The sequence below is a fragment of the Alternaria ventricosa genome (assembly GCF_023758065.1).
Source record: "Alternaria ventricosa strain BMP 2768 chromosome Unknown scaffold_15, whole genome shotgun sequence".
NCBI classification, from domain to species: Eukaryota; Fungi; Ascomycota; class Dothideomycetes; order Pleosporales; family Pleosporaceae; genus Alternaria; species Alternaria ventricosa.
Genome location: NW_026055695.1, coordinates 588,540 through 609,496, shown reverse-complemented (window position 1 = coordinate 609,496; position 20,957 = coordinate 588,540). Strand labels below are relative to the sequence as shown.

At 53.2% G+C, this 20,957-nt stretch overlaps 6 protein-coding genes across 6 annotated transcripts; 3 read left to right on the top strand and 3 right to left on the bottom strand.

The window, feature by feature from the left end:
* Positions 1-307: 307 nt before the first annotated feature.
* Positions 308-1,672, bottom strand: J4E93_008116 (uncharacterized protein; the record flags this gene model as incomplete). Its single annotated transcript, XM_049346018.1, has 1 exon — positions 308-1,672. The coding sequence occupies one exon, from the start codon at positions 1,670-1,672 to the stop codon at positions 308-310; it is 1,365 nt and encodes a 454-aa protein (XP_049196951.1).
* A 208-nt stretch (positions 1,673-1,880) lies between these two features.
* J4E93_008115 (uncharacterized protein) lies at positions 1,881-2,926 on the top strand (the record flags this gene model as incomplete). The annotated part of the gene is made up of 3 exons (XM_049346017.1): positions 1,881-2,118; positions 2,165-2,293; positions 2,340-2,926. 3 exons carry the CDS (start codon positions 1,881-1,883, stop codon positions 2,924-2,926), a joined length of 954 nt encoding a protein of 317 aa, XP_049196950.1.
* A 531-nt stretch (positions 2,927-3,457) lies between these two features.
* On the top strand, positions 3,458-5,671 carry J4E93_008114 (uncharacterized protein; the record flags this gene model as incomplete). The annotated part of the gene is made up of 1 exon (XM_049346016.1): positions 3,458-5,671. One exon carries the CDS (start codon positions 3,458-3,460, stop codon positions 5,669-5,671), a length of 2,214 nt encoding a protein of 737 aa, XP_049196949.1.
* Positions 5,672-12,774: 7,103 nt separating this feature from the next.
* J4E93_008113 (uncharacterized protein) lies at positions 12,775-13,508 on the top strand (the record flags this gene model as incomplete). Its single annotated transcript, XM_049346015.1, has 2 exons — positions 12,775-13,329; positions 13,380-13,508. 2 exons carry the CDS (start codon positions 12,775-12,777, stop codon positions 13,506-13,508), a joined length of 684 nt encoding a protein of 227 aa, XP_049196948.1.
* A 717-nt stretch (positions 13,509-14,225) lies between these two features.
* On the bottom strand, positions 14,226-17,383 carry J4E93_008112 (uncharacterized protein; the record flags this gene model as incomplete). The annotated part of the gene is made up of 3 exons (XM_049346014.1): positions 14,226-15,577; positions 15,626-15,832; positions 17,242-17,383. The coding sequence occupies 3 exons, from the start codon at positions 17,381-17,383 to the stop codon at positions 14,226-14,228; spliced, it is 1,701 nt and encodes a 566-aa protein (XP_049196947.1).
* Positions 17,384-17,927: 544 nt separating this feature from the next.
* J4E93_008111 (uncharacterized protein) lies at positions 17,928-20,933 on the bottom strand (the record flags this gene model as incomplete). Its single annotated transcript, XM_049346013.1, has 7 exons — positions 17,928-18,311; positions 18,357-19,335; positions 19,384-19,559; positions 19,606-20,102; positions 20,146-20,531; positions 20,580-20,707; positions 20,757-20,933. 7 exons carry the CDS (start codon positions 20,931-20,933, stop codon positions 17,928-17,930), a joined length of 2,727 nt encoding a protein of 908 aa, XP_049196946.1.
* Positions 20,934-20,957: the final 24 nt, after the last annotated feature.

The following is a 20,957-nucleotide window of genomic DNA, read 5'->3' as shown; positions in this document are numbered from 1 at the left end:
CTGAGATTTTCGTGGATAGACGACGGAGTGGTAGGGTAGTAGTCGGAGGAGCAAGAGAGGAAGACATCGCGAGTTCGATATGATGTTTTTGAGAAGAGGGCGGGACAGGCGAGCCATATCGTCGTCGATAGGAACTTTTGGACATTTGAAATCGAGGAGTAGTGTAAAGAAGAAAGGAAGGAGGACACATGAGCGAAGTTTATATCCACCACCGAAAGACGAGACAGGGAAATTTGTCCCATGGTCACATGCGCGCAGCGTCCAATCCGCACCCACGCAAACCAAATCCATTTTCATTCGCACCCCACTAATGAACCATAGTCTCCAGCGTGCCCACCGGCCTCTCAACAATATCAATACACCCATCCACAATACTCTTCCGCGCCGGCTCACTACTAACATTCTGCCCACCCAGATACAACAACCAAACCAGTCTCCCCACCCTCTCATCCTTGACCTCCCCCAACCAACTGCTCTTCCCCATCGTCTCCTGCTTATCCCCCTTCTGCACAAGCGGCTGATACAGCGCACCCAGACTACCGCTCTTATCCCTCGTTAGAATAATAACAGAGCCTTTTGGCGCCTTCCCCTTGCCCTGGAACAGATTTCGGAACTCCTTCATAGCGACGCCGAAGGACTCGTCCTGGAACTCGCCTTCCTCGACGGGCTTGGGCAGGGATATGGATTTATTTTCAGCAGCTTGTTGGCGGAGGAGCTCGGCTTGCTTGCGGCGGACTTCGTCGGTGCGCGAGGCGATGCCGCGCATCCAGCCGTCTTGGAGGTGCTTGAAATCTGTGCCGCGGCAGGGGACGACGCGGAAGGCCATGTCGACGCCTGCGGTGCCGTCTTTGGCGAGTATAGACTCCCAAATCTTGTTGCTCTTCTCCGGGTCGAGGAGGGCTTCGCGGAGGTCTTTCTTCTCGTTGGGGATGAGGGCGGAGGCGGTGGGGTTTACGGTGTTGATGAGGTGGTTTTGGAGGGTGGATAGGTGGGCGGTCTTGACGTACAGGCCTACGACGTAGACTTGGACGCGCAGGAAGGAGACTTTGCGGATGCCCAGACCGAGGAGTGTGTATTCTGCGTCGCTGGTGATGGCTTCGGGGCCGGCGGTGTCGGTGGGGAGGCGGATGGTGCGCGGGAAGTAGGGGACGTAGGAGGTGCCTGTCTCGACGAGCTCGATGGCGTCGGGGTCTGAGGCTTGCGGGTTGTCGGTGTCGCCTGGCGTAGCAATCACCTTGTCGCCGGCTGCGATGACGATCTTCTTGCCCTGAAACTCGTCTGCTGCCTTGCGCGGTGCATCGCACTTGGTGGGCGGGCCCATGATCATGTCGAATATGCCCCGACTTGGCTTCTCATCCTTCTCTCCGGGTGGTGGCACATCCCATAACCGGACCAGGAAGATGGGGGCTATCATAGAGAGTGCAGCACCGAGAGCTAGCCAATTCCGCCTCTTGATCAACTGCGCACGGCGCATGGCCTCAGCGCGGTGTACGGAGACGAAGTCTTCATCGGGGCGAGGGACCTTGGGACGGGCGCCCTGCTTGAGGATGGCCTCGAAGTCTGCTCTGCTGGAGCGCGAGCCCTGGCGGAATTGGGGGTTGGAGCGCAGCGGCGCAGGCGTGTTGAGGCAGCGGAATATGGGCCGTCGCGCGGCAAATCGTATGGAGTTCATGGTGGCTGCATTGACTGGGACAAGTCACGATGGGTGGATTGAGACTTGCAATGCGGAGGAGCAGCTCGGACCAGGCCTCGATGATGTCGTCGCCGGCCCGGAAGCGAGGACCTTAGCGCGGCTTTCACCGAGGCGCGTCGCGTCAGCCCTACGCGGTAATGCTGTGATAGATTGAGCCTACCCCACGCCCACTCACTTACCACACACGATGCCTCTACGAAGATCACGACAGGCTGTAACCCAACAATCCTCACCAGTGCCAATACAGTCACAACGAAGAAGGCGAGATGAAACCCCTGAAGATGAAGACATCGACATGGAGGACGCCATCAGAGAGGCGCAGGGCAGCGGCAGCGTTGATCAACTAGCAAAGGGTCTGGTGCGGTATGCCTTGTCGTGCGAGCATTCACGGAAGCCCATAAAGCGCGCGGATATCAACGAGAAGGGTGAGTGCATCGACGATTTCATGCAAGACGAGACTAATAGTTGCAGTCCTCGGCTCCTATACTCGCCTGTTTAAGGACGTCTTTTCCCATGCCAACAGCCAGCTCATGGACGTCTTTGGGATGCAGTTCGTCGAGCTGCCCAAAGCGGACAAGGTGACGCTACGACAGAAGCGCGGTATGTATCCTGTCTTACTATGATGCGTGTGATCTAATATGTCCAGCTGCCGCCGGCTCGGAATCCCAAAGCAAGTCGACCGGTATTTGGGTCCTGCAGACGATCCTACCTGAGCAGTACCGCATACCAGAGATTGTCGGCCCCTCGCGACCATTAGCAGCCGACTCAGACGAGATAAACCGAGAAGACTCATACGTCGGGCTGTATACCATGGCCATCGCCCTCATTGTCATATCTGGCGGTATAATCCCAGAAGGCAAGCTAGACCGCGCCCTCAGGCGCATGAACGCAGACCAGACGACGCCTGTTGGTACCAAAGACAAGACGCTTGCGATTATGGCCAAAGACGGGTATATTGTCAAGATCAGGGAGACGCCTGCCGGAGGCGAGGAGACAGTAGACTACATTGTCGGACCTCGCGGCAAGGTCGAGGTTGGACGAGAGGGCGTCGCGCAGTTCATACGGATGATGTTTGGGGAGAGCGAGGACGTGGAGGAGCTGGAGAAGAAGTTGCAGAGGACGCTGCAGGTGGCGGACGCCCTCAGTGACAGTGCGCCGGTTGAGGCGACTCAAGGTGCATCGCAGGCGGCAGGGCGCAAACGCGGGCGGCCGAGGAACGACGACGATGAGTAGTATGGCGGATGATTTACTGATAGAGACGCCTTTGATACCCTATGTAGTTATGTTAATGCTCTTTACTGGGAGACCAACGTCATGTTGAGTGATGCTAGCTCGGAGCTCCCCTCAAGGGACCCAGTTGTCGAGTTGCATCATCGGCGGCAAGCGCCAAAGAGCTGCGGGCAGCCGTCACAACAAAGACACGAAGACCCGCGGCGAGGAAGGCGATATTGAGGCACATGCAGTGGCTTGCCATTTGTCAGCGTCACGAGGCACGTTGAGCTGGTAGGTGTGAGGTAATAGGTGGCAGGCGCAATGGTAGCAGGCGGTCGAGCAATGCCTGCATGCTGTCAAGGCTCACGCAGCTTCGCCCGCCCCTCAAGCGCTTCTGCGCGCCAAGCTGATTGAAACGGCTCTATTTTCCACACCACCCGCCCTTTCTCCTCTCGCTCGCCTCGAATCTACTTGCTCTTGTGTCCTCGACAGTCCCTCCATTCCCTCCATCCCCGCCCCGACATGCCCGCTTAGGACAGACCGCCAGCCACAATGAGCAGCATCGACTCCCTCCTCAACCCCGACGCCGGCCTGCAGCGCCGCCCGTCTGCCTCGACCACGACCGAAGACGCTGCCGATGCCCTGACGACGCTGGCGACGCTGGGCAGTGGCCAGCAGTTCGTGCCCGCCCCGACGCGCGAGCTGCCCTCGCCCACGGCCTCGTCCCACGCGCCGCGACGCACCAGCAGCTTCGGCTCCCACCACGCGCCCGTCGAGCCCTCGCCACCCCTCGACGAGCCCCAGGTGCACTCGCCGACGCTCGAGCACTATCACCATGGCTCAAATTCGCCCGAGGAGCAGAAGCGCCGCCAGTCGCTGCTGTCGAGGACCTCGCCCGCCCCAGTCCTCGCGCCAATACAAAATTTGTCCTCGGCCCTGCAAGAGCAGACGCAGGACGCCCCCATCGGCCAGGACGTGTCGCAGGTAGTCACATCGGACGACGGCGAGCGAGACAGCACGCAGAACCGCGAACCTGCATTCACGCGCGACGAGCCCACCTCCCAGATCCGAGAGCCCGCAGCGACCACCCTCCAGCCTGATTCACACAATGGAAACGCCACCCTACCTTCACCGCAGCCTTTTATCAAGGACGAGCCCTCTGGTACACCGCGCGAACATACGCCTGCAGTCACTGCCTCCCAGACTGAGCGACAAAGTTCCGTGACTGGCGAGAACATGGACGCCGACACACTCAAGGCGCTCGAGATTGCCAAGCAGAGCGACCTTGGACTACGAAGACGGAACCAGAGCGTGGTAGAAAGCGCCCCATCGCCAGTCGAGTCCAAGCCAGCACCCGCCCCGGCCAAGAAGCGACCAGCGCCATCGTCCGCTTCCGCCATCAAGAAGAAGGGCACCGCGAAGACGTCCAAGCCGAGTAAGAAGCGCAAGGTCGAGACGGAAGATGGCGCGCGCTCTGTCACGCCTACCTCGCGGATACCTAAATCGGCGGGCAGCAGAGCTATGAAGAAAGGCTCGCACGCCGGCACACCTGTCCCTGGATCCTCGCCCGCCCCAGGTCACGAACACGCTACCGACGACGACGGCGAATCGTCCGAAGACCACAACCTCTACTGCATATGCAAGAAACCCGACAACCACAAGTGGATGATCGGATGCGATGGTGGATGCGACGACTGGTTCCACGGCGACTGCGTAAACATGAGGCAGGTGGACGAGGAATTGGTCGACAAGTTCATATGTCCGCAGTGCGAAGAGAACGGCAAGGGCAACACAACATGGAAGCCAATGTGCCGGCGGGACGGCTGTCGGAAACCTGCGCGACTCAATCACGGCAGGGAGAGCAAGTACTGCTCCGACGACTGCGGAGTTCTCTTCATGCAAGAACAACTACAACGGACGGCAGGTGCCAAGGGCGCCAACGGGACGAAGGAGAAATCCAAGAAGAAGAAGAAGACTGCGGAGACTGAAGGCGCAGAGGAAGAGGAGCCGACACCACTTGGAGGCACACTACGAGCCAAGGACCTCAAAGCCCTCGTCGACGCATCGCCAAATATCCAAGCCTTCAAGAACCTCGGAACCGGCGTCCTCACACCCCCACAAACCGCCTCCCCATCCCGCGCTACATTCCCCTCCAACGGCGAAGACCTCGCCCTGACCGCCGGCGAGATCGAACGCCTAACCGCCCTACACAAAGAGAAGACCCAACTGAAAGACCGCCTCGAAGTCTTGAAAGACCGCGAGAAGTTCGTCAGCATGGCAAAAGAGCAAGCCGTCCGCCTCGCCGATCGCGAGAAAGTCAAGGCGAAGGATTTCTGCGGCTACGACTCGCGCCTATCCTGGTCGGACGCCGAATTCCTCCTCTGGCGCAACAGCAAACACGGTCGCGCTGCCTTCCACCACTCCACCCTCACTCCTACCCCAGAACAAATCTCCTCCACGCCCACACCCACGACCAACGGCGCCGACGCAATGGACATCGATGTCGACGACAAGGAAACCGCGTGTCTGAAGAAGCGCTGCCAGAAACATCCTCAGTGGCAGAAGTTGAATCTCCAAGATGCACGCTTCGAGGAGCTGGAGGTTGTAGAGGCGATCAAGGAATGCGAGAAAGACGAGCGCAGTGTAAGGGATAGGGCGAGACGGAGAGGCGCAAAAGATGGGTTAGCGAAGGAGTTGACCGCTAGTGAGGATGGGAGTAAGGTGGAGAGGAATAGGGAGGGGTGGGTTGAGGTTGTTGCGTCATGACAGCAGTCTCATGATCGTGAACTATTGGAAGTGGAAGTAGGAGAGGAAGGATGAAAGAAAAAGCTTGGATAAAAGGCATTGGATATATACCCCCATTCCTTTGGACGCGTTACCTACCGCGTACACTCTGAGTATTTGGGCGTTATGGCTTATGGAAAATCAGCGATATATATTGCTGTCTTTGGAGCTACATGCTGGGATAGCGGGTTTCATCTTCTTTGCCGGTCTTGCTTCGAGAGGCGCAGGTATATGCAAGGATATAGCGAGTTAGTATGGTTTAATGACTACTTTATTCTTGATACTGCATCGTCTTGTTGTCGTTGAAGTGAGGGCTGTGTTAGAGGGCGCGAGGTGGTTGGGATGAGATGAGTTGGAGGGGAGGGGTGGTGATGTGGGCCGGCGGCGGCGTATAAATACCTCGCGCACTTTCGCTCTTCCTTGCTTTCTATATACACACTCCCAATTCTCTTTTCCAAAAACCCAAAAACGGGTACGACATGGCGCTGTCCAAAAACCAATGACATCGAAACATGTTCTTCCCTCGCTCCTCCTGAGTCTTTCCAAAAACTTCAGTCACGTACTCCATGGTGTCGCGGCAACCCTCCCACGCATTACTGCAATACGACGTTCTTTTTCAAAATCACACAACTGGTATTTTCATGAGCGGCGGAGTTGGAGTAGGAGATCGGATATGAAAACTACTTGACGGCTGCTGGACGTTGACTTCTACATCAACATTCCGGTCTTCGCTTTTCCAAAACTGGCAGAAGAGAAGGTCATGGAGATACCGAAAAGGCGTGCAAAAAATGGGATGAGACTGTCCTCCGCCTTCTTCTTAAACATCAGCTACGAGCTCGCATGCGAGCTTCCGCTGTTTCAAAATCAGAAACAAGATGATCGATGGAGATCGAAATCGAAATCGAAACTCTGGATGACGCCGCTGCCTCCTCTTTCTGCTGGTATTTAAACACTTCTTCTCGCGGCTGAGATCTGGTTTCTTACACCAACATTCTATTCTTTCCTTTTCCAAAAAGAACACTACTTCCAGGCATGGAGATCAAAACCCGAGGCACTACAGTTCATGTGGCGTTGCATTCCTTACGTCTTTCCACTACAAAACCTGCTTCCAAAATTCAACCCAGAGCCACACATGCACCTCCAAATCTTCGCTTCACCAAAAACACACAATGAGGGCGACCATGGAGACGAAAAATCGGTGTACGATAATTAGATGTTGCGCCTGCGCGCGTTCCAATTCAACTCAACTATAAAGATCATAGGATCGGCCTTATGTCTGCCTTCTCTCCAACGTCGCAGGCTTTACTTCCCGAAAATATCCAAGAAATGGTTGATGGGAGTTCAAAAAAGAAAATCGGGCATGTGTATGTTGTGCGTCCGCCTCTCGTTCCTCAGCTCACAGATGGCATTCGAGCCGTAGCCTCAAAGGAACTTCGTTATGCGCGATGTCGCGGCCTTCGCTTTCCAAAAATGTTGCATCCGAATCCTCATGATCGGAGTCGGAAACCAGCACCGCAATATCGCATGTTGTGCTTCTGCCCGCAACATCTCTAGGCTTATATAAACTTGCTTCCTGGTGGCTGGATGTCTTCTTCTTTACTAACATTCGGTGCCTTGTTCTATCAAAAAACAACGTCCGAGTCTATGATGGGAGTCTGAAAACCGATTGAAACATTCGACATGTTGAGAGTGTCCTGTCTCCAGTTCCGTCGCATATAAAGCCGTCTCTTTTCCGACAACAAGAGCTTCACTTCTACACCAACCTTCTGAGTTGGACTTTTCAAAAGGCTTACCACGCCTTTCCATGGAAACCAGAAAAATGGGAAACTATCAGTGCATGTTGTGTGCCTGCGCCTCCTCTTTCTGTTTACACAAAAGTCCATAGTCCAGTTCTATGACTGGACTTCCACTTGAAGACGAACATTCCGGCTTACTTTGATCAAAAAGCCCCATCGAAGTCTACAAGGAGAGTCAAAAAGCACAAAGACCAGAACGATGTTGTGTGCCACCGCCTTCTCTCCCCACGTATATAAAAGCGACTTCCTTTGCCGGGACTACTCTTACACTTCAATGCTCCTTTTCCGGCTTACTTTCCTCAAAGGCTACATTGTCTGGGGCATGGAGAATCAAAAATCCCTGCACACGTCAAGATGTTGCGTGCCTCTGTTTCCTCCCTGCACGCTCATACAACCTGCATATACTTTGATCTTCGGAAAATTGCTCCAAAATCATTTCGCGCGCTTGGAGGAGTCAAAACACTTCAAAAGCACTATATGGAGACGTAAAACAAGGAAGCGTTTCGCAAATGTTGTGCCTCTGCGCTCTCTCCACTCGCATATAAAAGCCCGCCTCTGTTGCGACTAAACTTTTCCTTCTACACCACTGTTCCGGCTTTCTTCTATCGAAAAGCAGCGTGAAAGCTCACATGGATATAAAAAATGACCTCATCTACCTGTAATGGTGTCTGCCTGCCTCTCGCCCTTCCGCACGCATACCAAATAACCGCTCTTCGAATATCATGTCTTCCTTCTGGCCCAGACGTCCTGGCCTGCATCATTTCAAAACGATACTAGCAGTACCGCATGGAGATCTGAAAATCTCCCAGCAAGAGCCTCATGTTGTGTGCCTCCGCTCTCGGCTTTTCTGCTTGCACGCAGCACTACCAGCCTTCCGAGAATTAGCATTCGTCGTCTTCGATGGCACCTTCGCTGGTGTCTACCGAAAATGCATGGCAATGCACAAATGAGAAGCTCAAGAACGGAGATAACATCTGGATGTGCGCTCGTCTGGTTTGACTGTCTTTCGCATATAAATTCCACCTTGCGTGGCTATCGAAGTATCCTTCCTATACCATCACTCCAGCTTCGAGTTATCCAAAACTACCAACGAATACCTACATGAGATCAGAATCTCAACTATCTTGCCTCATGTGGCGTTTTCGGCTGTCTCCGTGAGGCTCGCAATCAAAATTTGTATTCCAAGATCTCGACGACTGTGATTATGTCTGTTCTGTACCAACATCCTGGCATCAAACATATCAAAATCTGTTCGACTTCGTGGAATGGAGACCGAGACGCTTTTTGGAGTACGGTATGCGGTGTGTCTGCGCGTCTCCGCTCAGCCTGCACATAAAGTCCATCTTCCGCGGTCTACAAAAGTCTCCCTCCTCCACTACCACCCAGCTTCCACTTACCCAAAAACATTACAAATTCCATGATATGGAGATCAAAACTATCCCAACACCCGCCCATGTGGCGTTTCCGGCTGCCTCTTTTTAGCCCGCGTTCAAAACCTACCTCTCAAGGTTTCGAGCCTTGCAAGTATGCTCCTGCTGTACAGATGCCCTGGCTTCTTGTAGCTCAAAAGATAACGCACTGCTCCTTATGAAGATTGAAAGGAAACCAAGATGCGTACATGCGGTGCGCACGAATGGGCGTCACATTGATGGATCGCGGTACCAAAGTGATCTTTGGCAAAATCGAAAATGTTGAAATATCGGCCGGGGGCTCGGCGCGCCGAGCCCTACATCATTTAACCCACCTAATCGCGAGCAGGCTGCGGGGGCCCTGCACCTTATACTTATCCCTATATACATATACAGTTGCTTGCAACAAATACTCGATAAATTCAATTACGTACATGCGGTGCGCTTGCCTGTCCCTGTTTGGTCCACATATAAGATACATCTTCCAAAGAGAACTGCAGTCTCCCTTCTGCATCAATACCGCAGCTTCTAACTGTCCAAAAACTGCTCTCACTGGCTCTTATGGAGCTCGAAAAAGGTGAGGATATCTGACATGGTGCTGGCGCCTGCCTCCAGTCAGCTCGAATATAACATCACCTTCCAACGACTATCGGGTCCTCCCTCCGGTCCCGCTACACCGATCCTTGGAGGTTCAAAATAGCGGCAGTTCGCCCTCATGAAAACCAAAAGAGATGTTCGATGATGTCATGCTGTGCGCTTGCCGATCTCTATGCGACTCGCACCTCAATCCTGCCTTCTGGCTGGCATTGGAGTATCACTTCTACATCGATCTCATGGCTGTTGGTGGTTCAAAGATGTTAATCATCTTCGCTATGGAGATCTAAAAACATTCCGTATTGCACTATGCGGTGCGCCCGCCTGCCTCCGTTCTCCTTGCTTATAAAGCCTGCGTCCTTACAGCTGTACCTCTATTCATCTTCCAAAACGTCCCAGATTTTATTCTTCCAAAATCCCTGAAAAATATCCCGATAGGAATTTAAAAAACCATACCTCAATTTACCATGTCAGGCGCCGGTCAGCTTCCGTTTCGGCTGCATATATAACCCAAGTTCCGTCAACTCAGCTCTTATCTAATCACCAAAACGTTACGGACTTCACTCTTCCAAAACTATCAAGCATTCACAGAATGAGAATCTACAAAATCACGGTAATCGGCTTCATGGCGTGAGCTTGTCGGCCTCCCCGTTGTGCGACAGCGATAACCAGAGCGGAATTCCTCATGGAGTAGGGACACGTGGATGTGATGATCTGCGTAGGTGTTCGGAAGCTTCGCAAAAGGCACTGCGCTGAATTATGCCCGCGGAGGGGGGCACAGAGAACATATTCCTGGTCTTCTAGTTTTTTGGAGGGTTGGTAACGCCTACTGGCTTTTTGAGTTGTTCGGTATACCATCTCGCGGAACCTTTATACTGCCCGGGTGGGGATCGCGCTAGACCTGCGTGTATAAAATCCTTCCTCCCGTTGGTAAGTCCTTACTCCTTACGACCACCACAAAGAGCCTTTTATCCAAAAAAACATAAGCTGATGTCATGATTTTCGAAAGAGTCTGGTGGAGATAGCATGGTCCTGCTATGTCCGTGGGTGCAAACCAACAGCAGATAACCACATGTTCAGAATGGCATCGGAATTCTGACTCGGAGATTCGATGGATTCAGTCGTCCGGGGAAGTTGGTCTAAAATCAAAAGGATTATCGCCGATGAGTCGGTTGCTTGCTTCCGTTCAATGGCCACCGTAAAGATGCACACGTCTTTCGAGCAACGGCATTTAAGCCGAGAAGCGTATATAAACTGACGTTGCGCGAGCATGACTCCTTCTCTCTCTATATCAGCGCGACCTGGCCAATGTAATCAAAAGTTCTACCGAAAAGTCTGATGAGGGAGTAGAGTGGATTTGAGGAGAGTCTTGTGCTTCTGACTTGTTGCTTGACCGGAATCACCGGATGATTACGCGATGCATCGCGGACTGTCTAGGTGGAGATGTGCGGAGATATGTAGCTGCCAGACTTTTGCAGGACATCCTGTTCTTCTATTTTACATCTACAAGATACTGATGTTGGGAATAAAAGCCGTTGAGACTGAAGTGATGCAAGAAGATTGGAAGGTATGGAGGCGGCGCGATGTGCCGAAGGACCTCGCAATATTCAGTTACCATTGGATATTCCGCGGAAAACAAGTGCTCGAGACGAGTCGTTGCGGTACAAACAAGTCGGGAATACCTGGAGAGTGAAATGACGAGGAAGAGAAGTGGAACTAGCGTCACACGTGGCGACGTTTTGAGGTAACCTTTTGACACATGGTCTAGCGCAAAGACGTCACTTAAAGTTTCCATGTCACCGTTCGGTCGCTCCCTTCCAAGGTTTGAATTCGCCGTTTCGGCAGTTCCTGTGAAAACCACGATCGATCAGCTGGTGCTTACGTTGCTGCTTCTTCCCGCGAGGTCACCCCGGAATGATCTGGCGGGGTAAAGTTCAACAATCAGGCACACATCGCATTTCGCTTCCAAATCGCACTTACCTACTGCCACCTCGGTCAACATCCAGCCGACATCTCGGTCAAGATGCCATCCTGAAGTCGAAGCTTTCGGAGCTTAGCATGCCACGTCCGGCATAGCGCAGCGCTAGAGCCGTTCCTCGGATCAGCGGGACCCGCTAACGATCACCCGTACCATACTGCGAGTAGGAAGATCGGCCCTGGTTTCGGCACACCAAGGCACCACCACTGCACGTCTTCTGTCAGTGTCCGCTACTTGCATTGTAGCTCTCTCGACGAACTATTCGAGCCGCTGTCGGACCTGCCTGTCCCGCGCTGGATTAAGCCAGGTGCTTGCTTTTTCGATAATTTCCGACCTCACTTCCACATCCTCACCATCAGTTTTTGGTACTTCCACCGACGCTGCATCTTCCCTTGTTCAATTGCCGTGCCGAGGCTCGATGCCGATCGACGGCAAGGAGTAATCATTGGGGGCTCTCCTTGCGGCAGGCTCCAAACCACAAACAGCAGGCAAGTATACCGAACGTGGTAAGGCCAGCAATCCGCGGACCCGCATGAGCGATTCAGGACCTGCGCCTAGAGACTGTGAGGCGCACCGGGTGGTCCAGTGTCCACCATGGTGCAGTCGCTACCCCGAGGCACGAGGAATGCGCTTTGCCATGTCATTGGAGTTTTGAGACTCAACCCCCACTTTCCGACTGTTTCGAGTAGACGGCATAGGATGGAATGTTCCATGCCGCTTCAGCCACTATTAACACTGAGGAGTTTCGAAAAGCCATGCCGCGCCACCTTTCATCATCGGTATCCTGGAGTCGAAGATACATATGACATACGTGTTTGACACAATGGCGTAGATGCATGAACAAAGACACCGAATATCCGTCACGACACCTCACCCGCAATCCCCGTTCCTGGTCATGAAGTCATCCGAATCGAGAAGGTAGAGAAGATCTCTACCCACTCCAGACGGTGACAGCCGGTAGGCCATGCGTCGATCGAGGCGCCTACGGGATAGACGGCCACGATTATGACTTAGTGCTCCGAAGCGGATGCAGGTTCCGTCCTATTCGGTGTAGAGGTGCAGACTGGGGATCGGCGAGTGAAACGCGCTAAGAATGTCTGCCGAGGTGAGGTGGGATCTATGGATAGTAGAGGGTGCTTTTTCCTATTACACACGGGTTGTCTATGGGGGGAGGGTGGATATATAAGGCAGAGACGATCCGCTGTAATACCCGCATCACCCTGACGATAAGATCATCAGCTCTACTTCTCTCACTGTCGTACTCCATACATTCACTCACATACCCATACCCATCTTCACACATCAACCATGCGATTCTCCACCATCCTTCCCGCAGCCTCGCTGCTCGCTCTCTCCACCGCCGCCCCCGTCGACAACCTCTCCACCCGCGCCGCATGCTCTTCCTACACCATCATCAACACCCGCGGCACCGGCGAGATCCAAGGCGAATCCTCCGGCTTCCGCACCATGAACCGCAACATCCAATCCGCAGTCTCAGGCGGCAAGATCTACAACACCGTCTACGCCGCCGGCTTCAGCCAGAACAGCGCTGCCGGTACCGCTGATATCGTCAACAAGGTTCAGTCTACACTCAGGACAAACCCGGATGAGTGCTTCATCCTGGAGGGATACAGTCAGGGTGCTCAGGCGACGGTCAATGCCATGTCTCAGCTCACTGGCGCGAACTTCGATGCTGTCAAGGGTGTTTTCCTTATTGGTAACCCGGCGCACAAGAGTGGACTGAGCTGCAATGTGGACAACAACGGTGGTACAACGACGAAGAACGTCAATGGTCTGTCTGCGGCGCTGAGCAGGGGCATTCCGGATAACTGGCAGGGCAAGACGCTGGATGTGTGCATCTTTGTAAGTCTCTCCTTTATCTCATCACCAAGGCGTTTACTAACAGTGAATAGGGCGATGGTGTATGCGATACTACACACGGCCAGGGCATTAACGCTCAGCATCTTCAGTACCCCAGGGATACTCCCACGCAGAACTTGGGCACCCAGTATGTTACTAAGCAGCTTGGTGGTAGTGCTTAGATGACTTGTAGCTTATGGCTACGTGCGCATCACATTTCGGCTTTGTTTTGTTCCGTTTTGTGAGTGGGTGGTCCGGGTATGACTTTCATGTATATATATCTATGAGAATGAATTGGTAACAGGAGCTTCTTACACATTATAAGCGTGAGTGAGATGAGACTATGCCAGATATCTGTCTCCCATGTGAGTATCGGGGTTGCTCAAACTGATCGTGACTAGAAACGCTTCCAATGTACAGTACAAACAAGCACTCCTGCCGGTTAAACTTCGCCTGACAGCAGTAAGCACTAGTAACTACCGTACACTAAATCCACGTCAGCCCCCGGCCCACCTACTCTCACGATCGCGAGGAACAGAGTTTAGTTCTTTCGGCCCTACAAACGAGGAGAACCAAGGGTATACATGGTAAACTTGGTGTCAGGCTACCTAGATCACCATCACAACACTCAGTTCGGTTGGAGACAGCTAGAACACCACTAGAAGCATGGATAACGGCCGCTAGTACCGTTGATGAGAGAAATGTAGGGCTGAAGAAAGGGTTATGCATGTTCGTTTGGATGGAGATGTCGGGCAACATCGGCAGATGGGTTGTTCGTATACTCTTCCGACTACCGCAATACACACGAGATACACGATGACTATATCCGCCCATTGAATAATGGAAGGGATGAGAAAGACGTCGTATACTCTTCTTTCAGCTCTCTCGGTACGGACATTCTACAGAACCCTGAATACGGGATATTCATCCCCCACCTCCAGCGGAATCTTGTTATAATACACCTGACTCGCTTCCCCCTCCGGTTCCAATAGCGTGAACGCATATCCGGCATTCTTCTGCTTTGTATCAACGTAAAACCCTCCAGCGGGTATTGTAACAGCACGCTGCGTCGCATTCGTCGTGACTGTTGTACCCGCGATGCCTTCGAATTTCGTGTCGGCAAGCTCAGCCTTCGTTGCTACTAGTGCTTCGACAGTTCCGATAAAGTCTTCCTCCAGGACATCGACGGTGACACCGAGGATGCGGAGACGCTCGGCTACATCGGCCCAGGCGCGTGAGAAGACGTACGCTTTTGGGCGGGGACGGGATAGAGTGACGATGGAGGGATCGCTGTTTCGGGAGCGGACGGGTACGGAGACGAGTGAGCCGGTTGATGCGTCGATGAACGGGACTGTCTTGTTGGTGATGCGTTGTTCATAGGTTACGACGATGTCGTCCTTGCTGTCGACGAATGCTTTACGTCCGGCTTCGATGGTGCTGTATATGTCGTCAAACTCATCCACTGCTTTATTGAGAATCGTTTCTAGCACAATGACATGCGAAGCTACGCGTCGCTGAAAGTGCTGATCCGCAATAGCGATACCACGCGTCTCAACGAGAAAGGTAAGGGCCTGGTAGTTACCAGCACCCTTGTGATTCGCCGCGGCAAGCGCGTCAGGCTCTTCAATCGTTATCGTGCCATTTGCGACACTCGTGGTGAAATATGGGAAGATCCTGAGGTCTTTGCTCTCGGCAACTGCGAAGATGTCGTCGACAAATTCCTGGTTCAACGCTCGGATGCTGGGGTTGACATTTCGGTTCTTGTTCGCGGAGACAAGAAGATCCTGCGCGCGGATGTACTTTTCCGCTACCAAGTTGCCGCCTGTGTACTCGTGGTCGTCGATGAAGATGTGTGGATCGAACTCAGACTGCAGCTTTCTGATAGCTCGTGTCTGCTGTCGTTCGAGCACTGCATGATCACGGTTGGGATCGTAGTTAGAAGCCAGTTGTCGCTGTAGGTACTCGACGCCATCGACGTTGTAACGCGGGATGATCGTAAGATCGATCTTCTCAAGGACTTTGGCGCTCCATTGAGAGTCCTGCGCAAACTTCCCTAGCAGTGCAAGTACCCCCTCATCGCCTGCAGGCTCGTTTCCATGTTGGCCTCCTTGGATCCAGACACGTAGTTTCTTACTGCCTTTCTTGCCATTTGTTAATGTAACGTACGGTATCGCGCGGTTTTCCTCGGATCTCAGTTCGCTGTTGTAGGTGATCCATCCGTTGCGCTGGGTGAGGCCTTTTACGAAGCTCTCTTCAACAGATTAGCAAGCGTGAAGAATTTGTGATATCCGGAACGTACCCAAATCACGCTGCGGGGTCGGTCCGGTGGTGCCGTTCGCAAATGTCGCTGGTACATTCTCTGGGTTTATGAAAGCCGGCGACAACAATTGAATGCCATCGACGTCGGGAAAGTTGGCCGCCACTTGTGGTGCATCGACAATTACCGGACGTATGTTGCTGGCATATCGATCCGCGATGGTCGTCGTTACGTAGAGTGGAAGTACAGCTAAGACTGTTTTGTATGAGGCCCTCATGATGATCGATGCGTTCACGATCGACGTCCTTTGGAGTTCGAAGCTAACGACTTAGCAAATGGTTCAAGAGGTGCGGCGAGGTACATCTCTCGCTGAGAATGAGGCATTGCATGTTTATACGTCAGCTGCGCGTGCTGTTTGGGTAGTCGTGATGTGTATGCATAAGCACGTTATCAGGCATGGATCAGGAGCGGATGTCTGCATCCATGAGAATCTCGCAGCCATCTTAACGTCTTTTCAGCTGCTAAGGTCTTGGTAGTACATCGAGCTTCCTTTCGCGGTATAACTTCAGCATGACGTGAGTGGGGACGAACGGCAGTCGCGAGGGCGGAGAGGAAGAACGCCTACTACCGCCTTCCTCCGCTCCCGAGCTGTTGGGCTTGGCAGATGGCGTCATGCAGATCTATCGGCATCAACCCGACGATGCGATCACACCAACAAGACTCGATCGTAGAATATCGAGCTTCAAACATCGGAATTCTTCTACAGCTTGATCACCACCAAAATTCCGACCATCTTCAACCCTCAGTCCACCTCAAGCGGCGGCGTCCCCAGCTCATTAACAAACCTCCCACTCCTCTCCACCTCCATAACCCACTGCCTCCAAGGCTTAAACACAATCCAGCGATTCATCTCACTCGTCGCTTTTCTCTCCTCCTTGCTAAGAAACTTCACACTACTCCCATTCCCTCCTCTACCCTGACTCCCCGCCAACAACATCGCCCTCGTTTGCACCCTCGCATTACTCGCAGCATAATACGCGAAGTCCGTGACCTGCTCCACGCCATCCCCCACCGTCACAAAGCCATGCCTATATGTCAGGATTGAAAATCAGCTTAAACCCACACGTGGATCATGATACCAGGGGAATACTTACCCGCGCATCAAAACCGTCGTATGCAGCGGCGACGTAACCCTCGTCCCATTCCTCCCAAACATCCCCGCCAGTCCCCTCCCCAACCTCACACTATTAACCAACATATCCCTCGGCTCCCCCTCCTCATACACACCCTCAATATCAAAGTTCGGTACCTCTCCACCCAGAAACCCAGCCATATGGTACACAGGCTGCATCCATCGCATCCCCTTTCCATCTCCATTTCCATTTCCATAACCAGCAGAATCTAGAACAGTATACGGCAGCACATCCTCACTATGACTATGCACAACCGCGTTAACATCCGGATATCTTTTCATTATCTCACTGTGGATATAGCGTTCCGCATATCCACCGACCGTACCGGGTAAGGGCGTGCCGTCAGCGATGTAGTATTCGCCTATATCAGCGGGGGAGGAGACAGTCGCTGGGCCTGTGTTGTTGATGGTGAATCAGTTTCCGTGGTCTTTTGATAGTGAGAGCGTAGAGATGGGGTAAACCTACCAATCTGTAATGCAATGAAGAAAGTGGTATTGGTGTTTGGATTGCGAACGCTGATGTGGCCGAAGGGGTCGAGGACGGCGTGGTGGGAGAGGATGTGGTTTGCGGTTATGAGGGTGGAGAGGAGGGCTGTTGTGTTCTTCATTGCTGGGGTAGGTTGAGGGCAGGTAATGTGACTAGAAGGAGAGGGATGTCAGATGGAACTACTTGATCAGTGCAGGGATTGTTGGCAGATATATTCAAGTACTTGGGCGGACATACGTCAAGTGGGTGAGCATCATCGTACAGCGAGGATCTCCGGATTATGACCCGTAGCGCGATGTTAGTGGTAGCCTATGATTGATCGGGTGGATGGCTACCAAGACGTGATTACCGTACATGCGCCACGATTTGAGACTTGCTTTTGCTATACAGCTGCAGTATTACAAAGATGTATTTGTTTGGAGATACAACATTATTTTACAAGGCTATGAGATCGTAATTGGAGGTAGAAACCGAGATGCCTCCGATGGTGAGAAGTGGTATATAGCGAAGCACGCAGAATCGTGCTGGAGTTGGGCGGTGACATCCGTTTCCAGATGTGACATCATGCTTCGTTGGGATGGGAAGATTGAGACGTAATGGTCGATGTTGTGTAACACCATTGTCGGGACGGCAAGCTCCATCCGAGGGGCAGCGAATGAGTTTCATCATCGACCGCCATTCATAGCGCCCTGGTTGAACTCGCTTGTTCCGTGGCCGGTGTTATTCGAGAAATCCGGAAGTACACCGTTCATGCTGATGCCGTCCTCATAGCCCGAGAAGCCACCGGTCATATCCGCCCAATCCCATTCCAGTGTCATTGGCATCTTCCATAGATCTTGTGGGACGTTATTCAGGGTCTGGTCGAACTGGCCCATGCCGGCCATGGCATTGATGTTTGCGTTCACGCCATTTATGTCACCGCCTGTCGTCATCGGTAGACTTTGTGATTGTTGGAGCATTTGCGCTGTGATTCCCGGTGAGCCGTATTGGCTCATTTGGATGTTGGGTTGTAAAGAGTCGTGCGTGAAGTTTGGTGAGAAAGGGAATGGCTGGACAAGTTAGCTTTGGTCTAGTACAATAGTGGTGTAGCTTACTTCGTTGAACCCATGGAAATCTGGATTGAAGATCATACCCTCCTGGGCGGGGGGATTTTGTGGGGTCGTAACTTGCTGAGGTGGGGATTGTGGGTTACGACCTGTCGAAAGAAGCTCAGCCGCGGTTGCTTCGATCTGAGCATCTTGTTCGCTGTCACCCTGTTTCCTCTTCCGCCGCGATGCGTGTTCGCGATCTGCCTTCTCCAGCACGATAGTAGCAATACGCTCAAATTCGGCGCAAACTGTGCACATGCGCTTAACACTGCCGCTGCCTTGGTCGTCGTTGAGCATATTGAGAAAGTTGACGACCAGTTTCATCAGCTTGAGGTCTGACCGTGATCGTGTGTCTTGTGGATTTTGTAGGATGTTGGCGAAGAGCGTAACCAGAGCAGTGACTGGGAAGTAGATCACTAGCCAGACACACGACAAGTCGCCTTTCGGTATGTACTTCAAAAGATGTATCGAAGCTCGGGCGGCTTGAACACATAATTGAGCGGACATGAAGACTCTGGGGTTCAGAGGGCGAGCGTTGAGACCTTGTATCGCGAAGTTGGATAATCGACTAGTCCAGTATCCGTGATGCACGCTCATGCGGTGAATGGTGGTCAAACAGTTGTAGTATCCGAGATGTAGTACTGCGACTTGAAGGATGAGTGGAGTGTGCGATGCTTTGATGTCGTGCTCTGGCCTGAACTCTAATGGTATGTCGTCCTTCCAGGCTTCCAACTCTTTGTCAAGTTCGCCGATAGTATTGAGCAGTTCACCATCGGTCTGCTTGGACGCTTTCACGGAATAGAGGCCCTTGTAGACTTTGCTTTGGATCACGGAGAAGGTGCACATAAGACGGAACAGGTTCATGGTGCCCTTTCCATCAGCGAGCGGGATGTTGCCGATATTGTCCGGTGGAGTCTCGCTCGGTAGCTCGACGTTCATGTCGTCGTCATCTTGTACAGGTGGTCTGCCAGACCGTAGACAGATACTTGTGGGGGTTAGTCTGAGTATGCTGGTAGAAGATTACAAGACTCACTCTTTGTCCAGCATGTAGGCAATCCAAAATACACGCCTTCGTTGCTCGACCTCGGCGGCGTTGAGACTGAAGTTGGCCCCCTTCTTGTGAAGACCAATACTATGTGCAAGTCGCATGGCGGTAGCAACGAAGAAGTAGGTAGGTTGTGGATTCGGCGTTCCAAGGAGGAAGAGACCCTGAAAACGTTAGATGAGAACATCGTCCAAGTCCGTCATTACATACCACTCCCAGTAAAGCCTGGACACTCAGAAGATCGGTGTTGCGCATGGTGAGCTCGACCATGACACTCATGGCGTTCTTCAGGTACTGCCACGCCTTTTCGTCTTCTTCTGCTGGAACAAGATTGCTCATGACGCGCAACCGATGTGCAAAAGCCAGAGCGACATTCAGACTGGCCCACCAGCCGGATCCTTCGTATGGGTCTTTCGAGTAGTGCTTGTCTACCAAGTGCATGAACGTCGGTTCGTGGAATAGAGGAAACATGCAGTTGAAGTTCTCAAAATAGTCCTTGAGTAAAGACAGAGCTTCGTGCTTGGGCGGTAGTTGTTTGTAGACGCGGCGCTTGAAGATGTCCTGGAAGACGTCAGGCCGCCATTGGATCCACTTGTTGTCCTCGACGGCGGCTGTGGAGATCATGTCGCGGAACGAGTTGTCGCCGGTCTTCTCGTTGACCCATTGTATGCCTTTGGGCGAGAAGATGGAGAAACCGGAGGAAGAACCTGAGATTGTTAGCGGTGAAGGCGACGGATGTGGAGGACGTACCAATATATCTGGTCTCTCCGCAGTTGTTCGTCACCAAGGAACACATCATCTCGGCGAGCGCGTCCTCTTCCTTGTCTTTGTCTTTGGTGGTGTCCATCTCTTCTTGGGGCTCTGGTGAGGCGGTGCCGCTCCTCGGACTGGGGAGAGCTGGCTGGGCCGGTGTGCCATTGGCGGTCGAGTGGCCTGTTGTGGGCGGTGCCATGGAGGCTCGTCTATCGTCGATGCTATTCCGGGGTGTAGCGGACCGCCCGGCTCGTGCCTCCAGCCGCCGCTCGAGTGTGGCCAGGTCGGTGCTGCCATCGTCGTCTTCGGGGAGGACACCGGATAGGCGCATCAGCGACTCCATGCGCGCCAGGCGGTTCTCCAGACCCTCGATGTACTTGGCGCTGTGCACGGTCAGTATGCCATGTGCGCAACACCACGGTCGCACCTACCCCTTTGGCGGTTGCCGCTTCTTCTCGACCTGGGTGAAGATGCACTCGGTCTTGTAGTTCTGGCAGTGGGTGCACGAGGGCATCTTGCCGTCGCACTTGATCTTCTTCTTCCGGCACATGTCGCACGCCTGCATCCTGTCAGCATGCCGTCGTCACCCGCAAGTCCACGCGCTATACCCGTGCGATGCGCCGCCGCTTGGGGTCGCTGTCGTTGTGGTCGTCGTCGTCGAGGTTGAACATGTTGCCCGGCGGCATCTGCGACGGGTCATAGGTGCCGCTGCCGAACAGACGCGGCGGCGGAGGGTTCATCATGGGCGGGCCGGTGGCATAGAAGCCGTTGGGAGGGGGGTTCATGGTGTATTAGGAGGCGCTATGTCG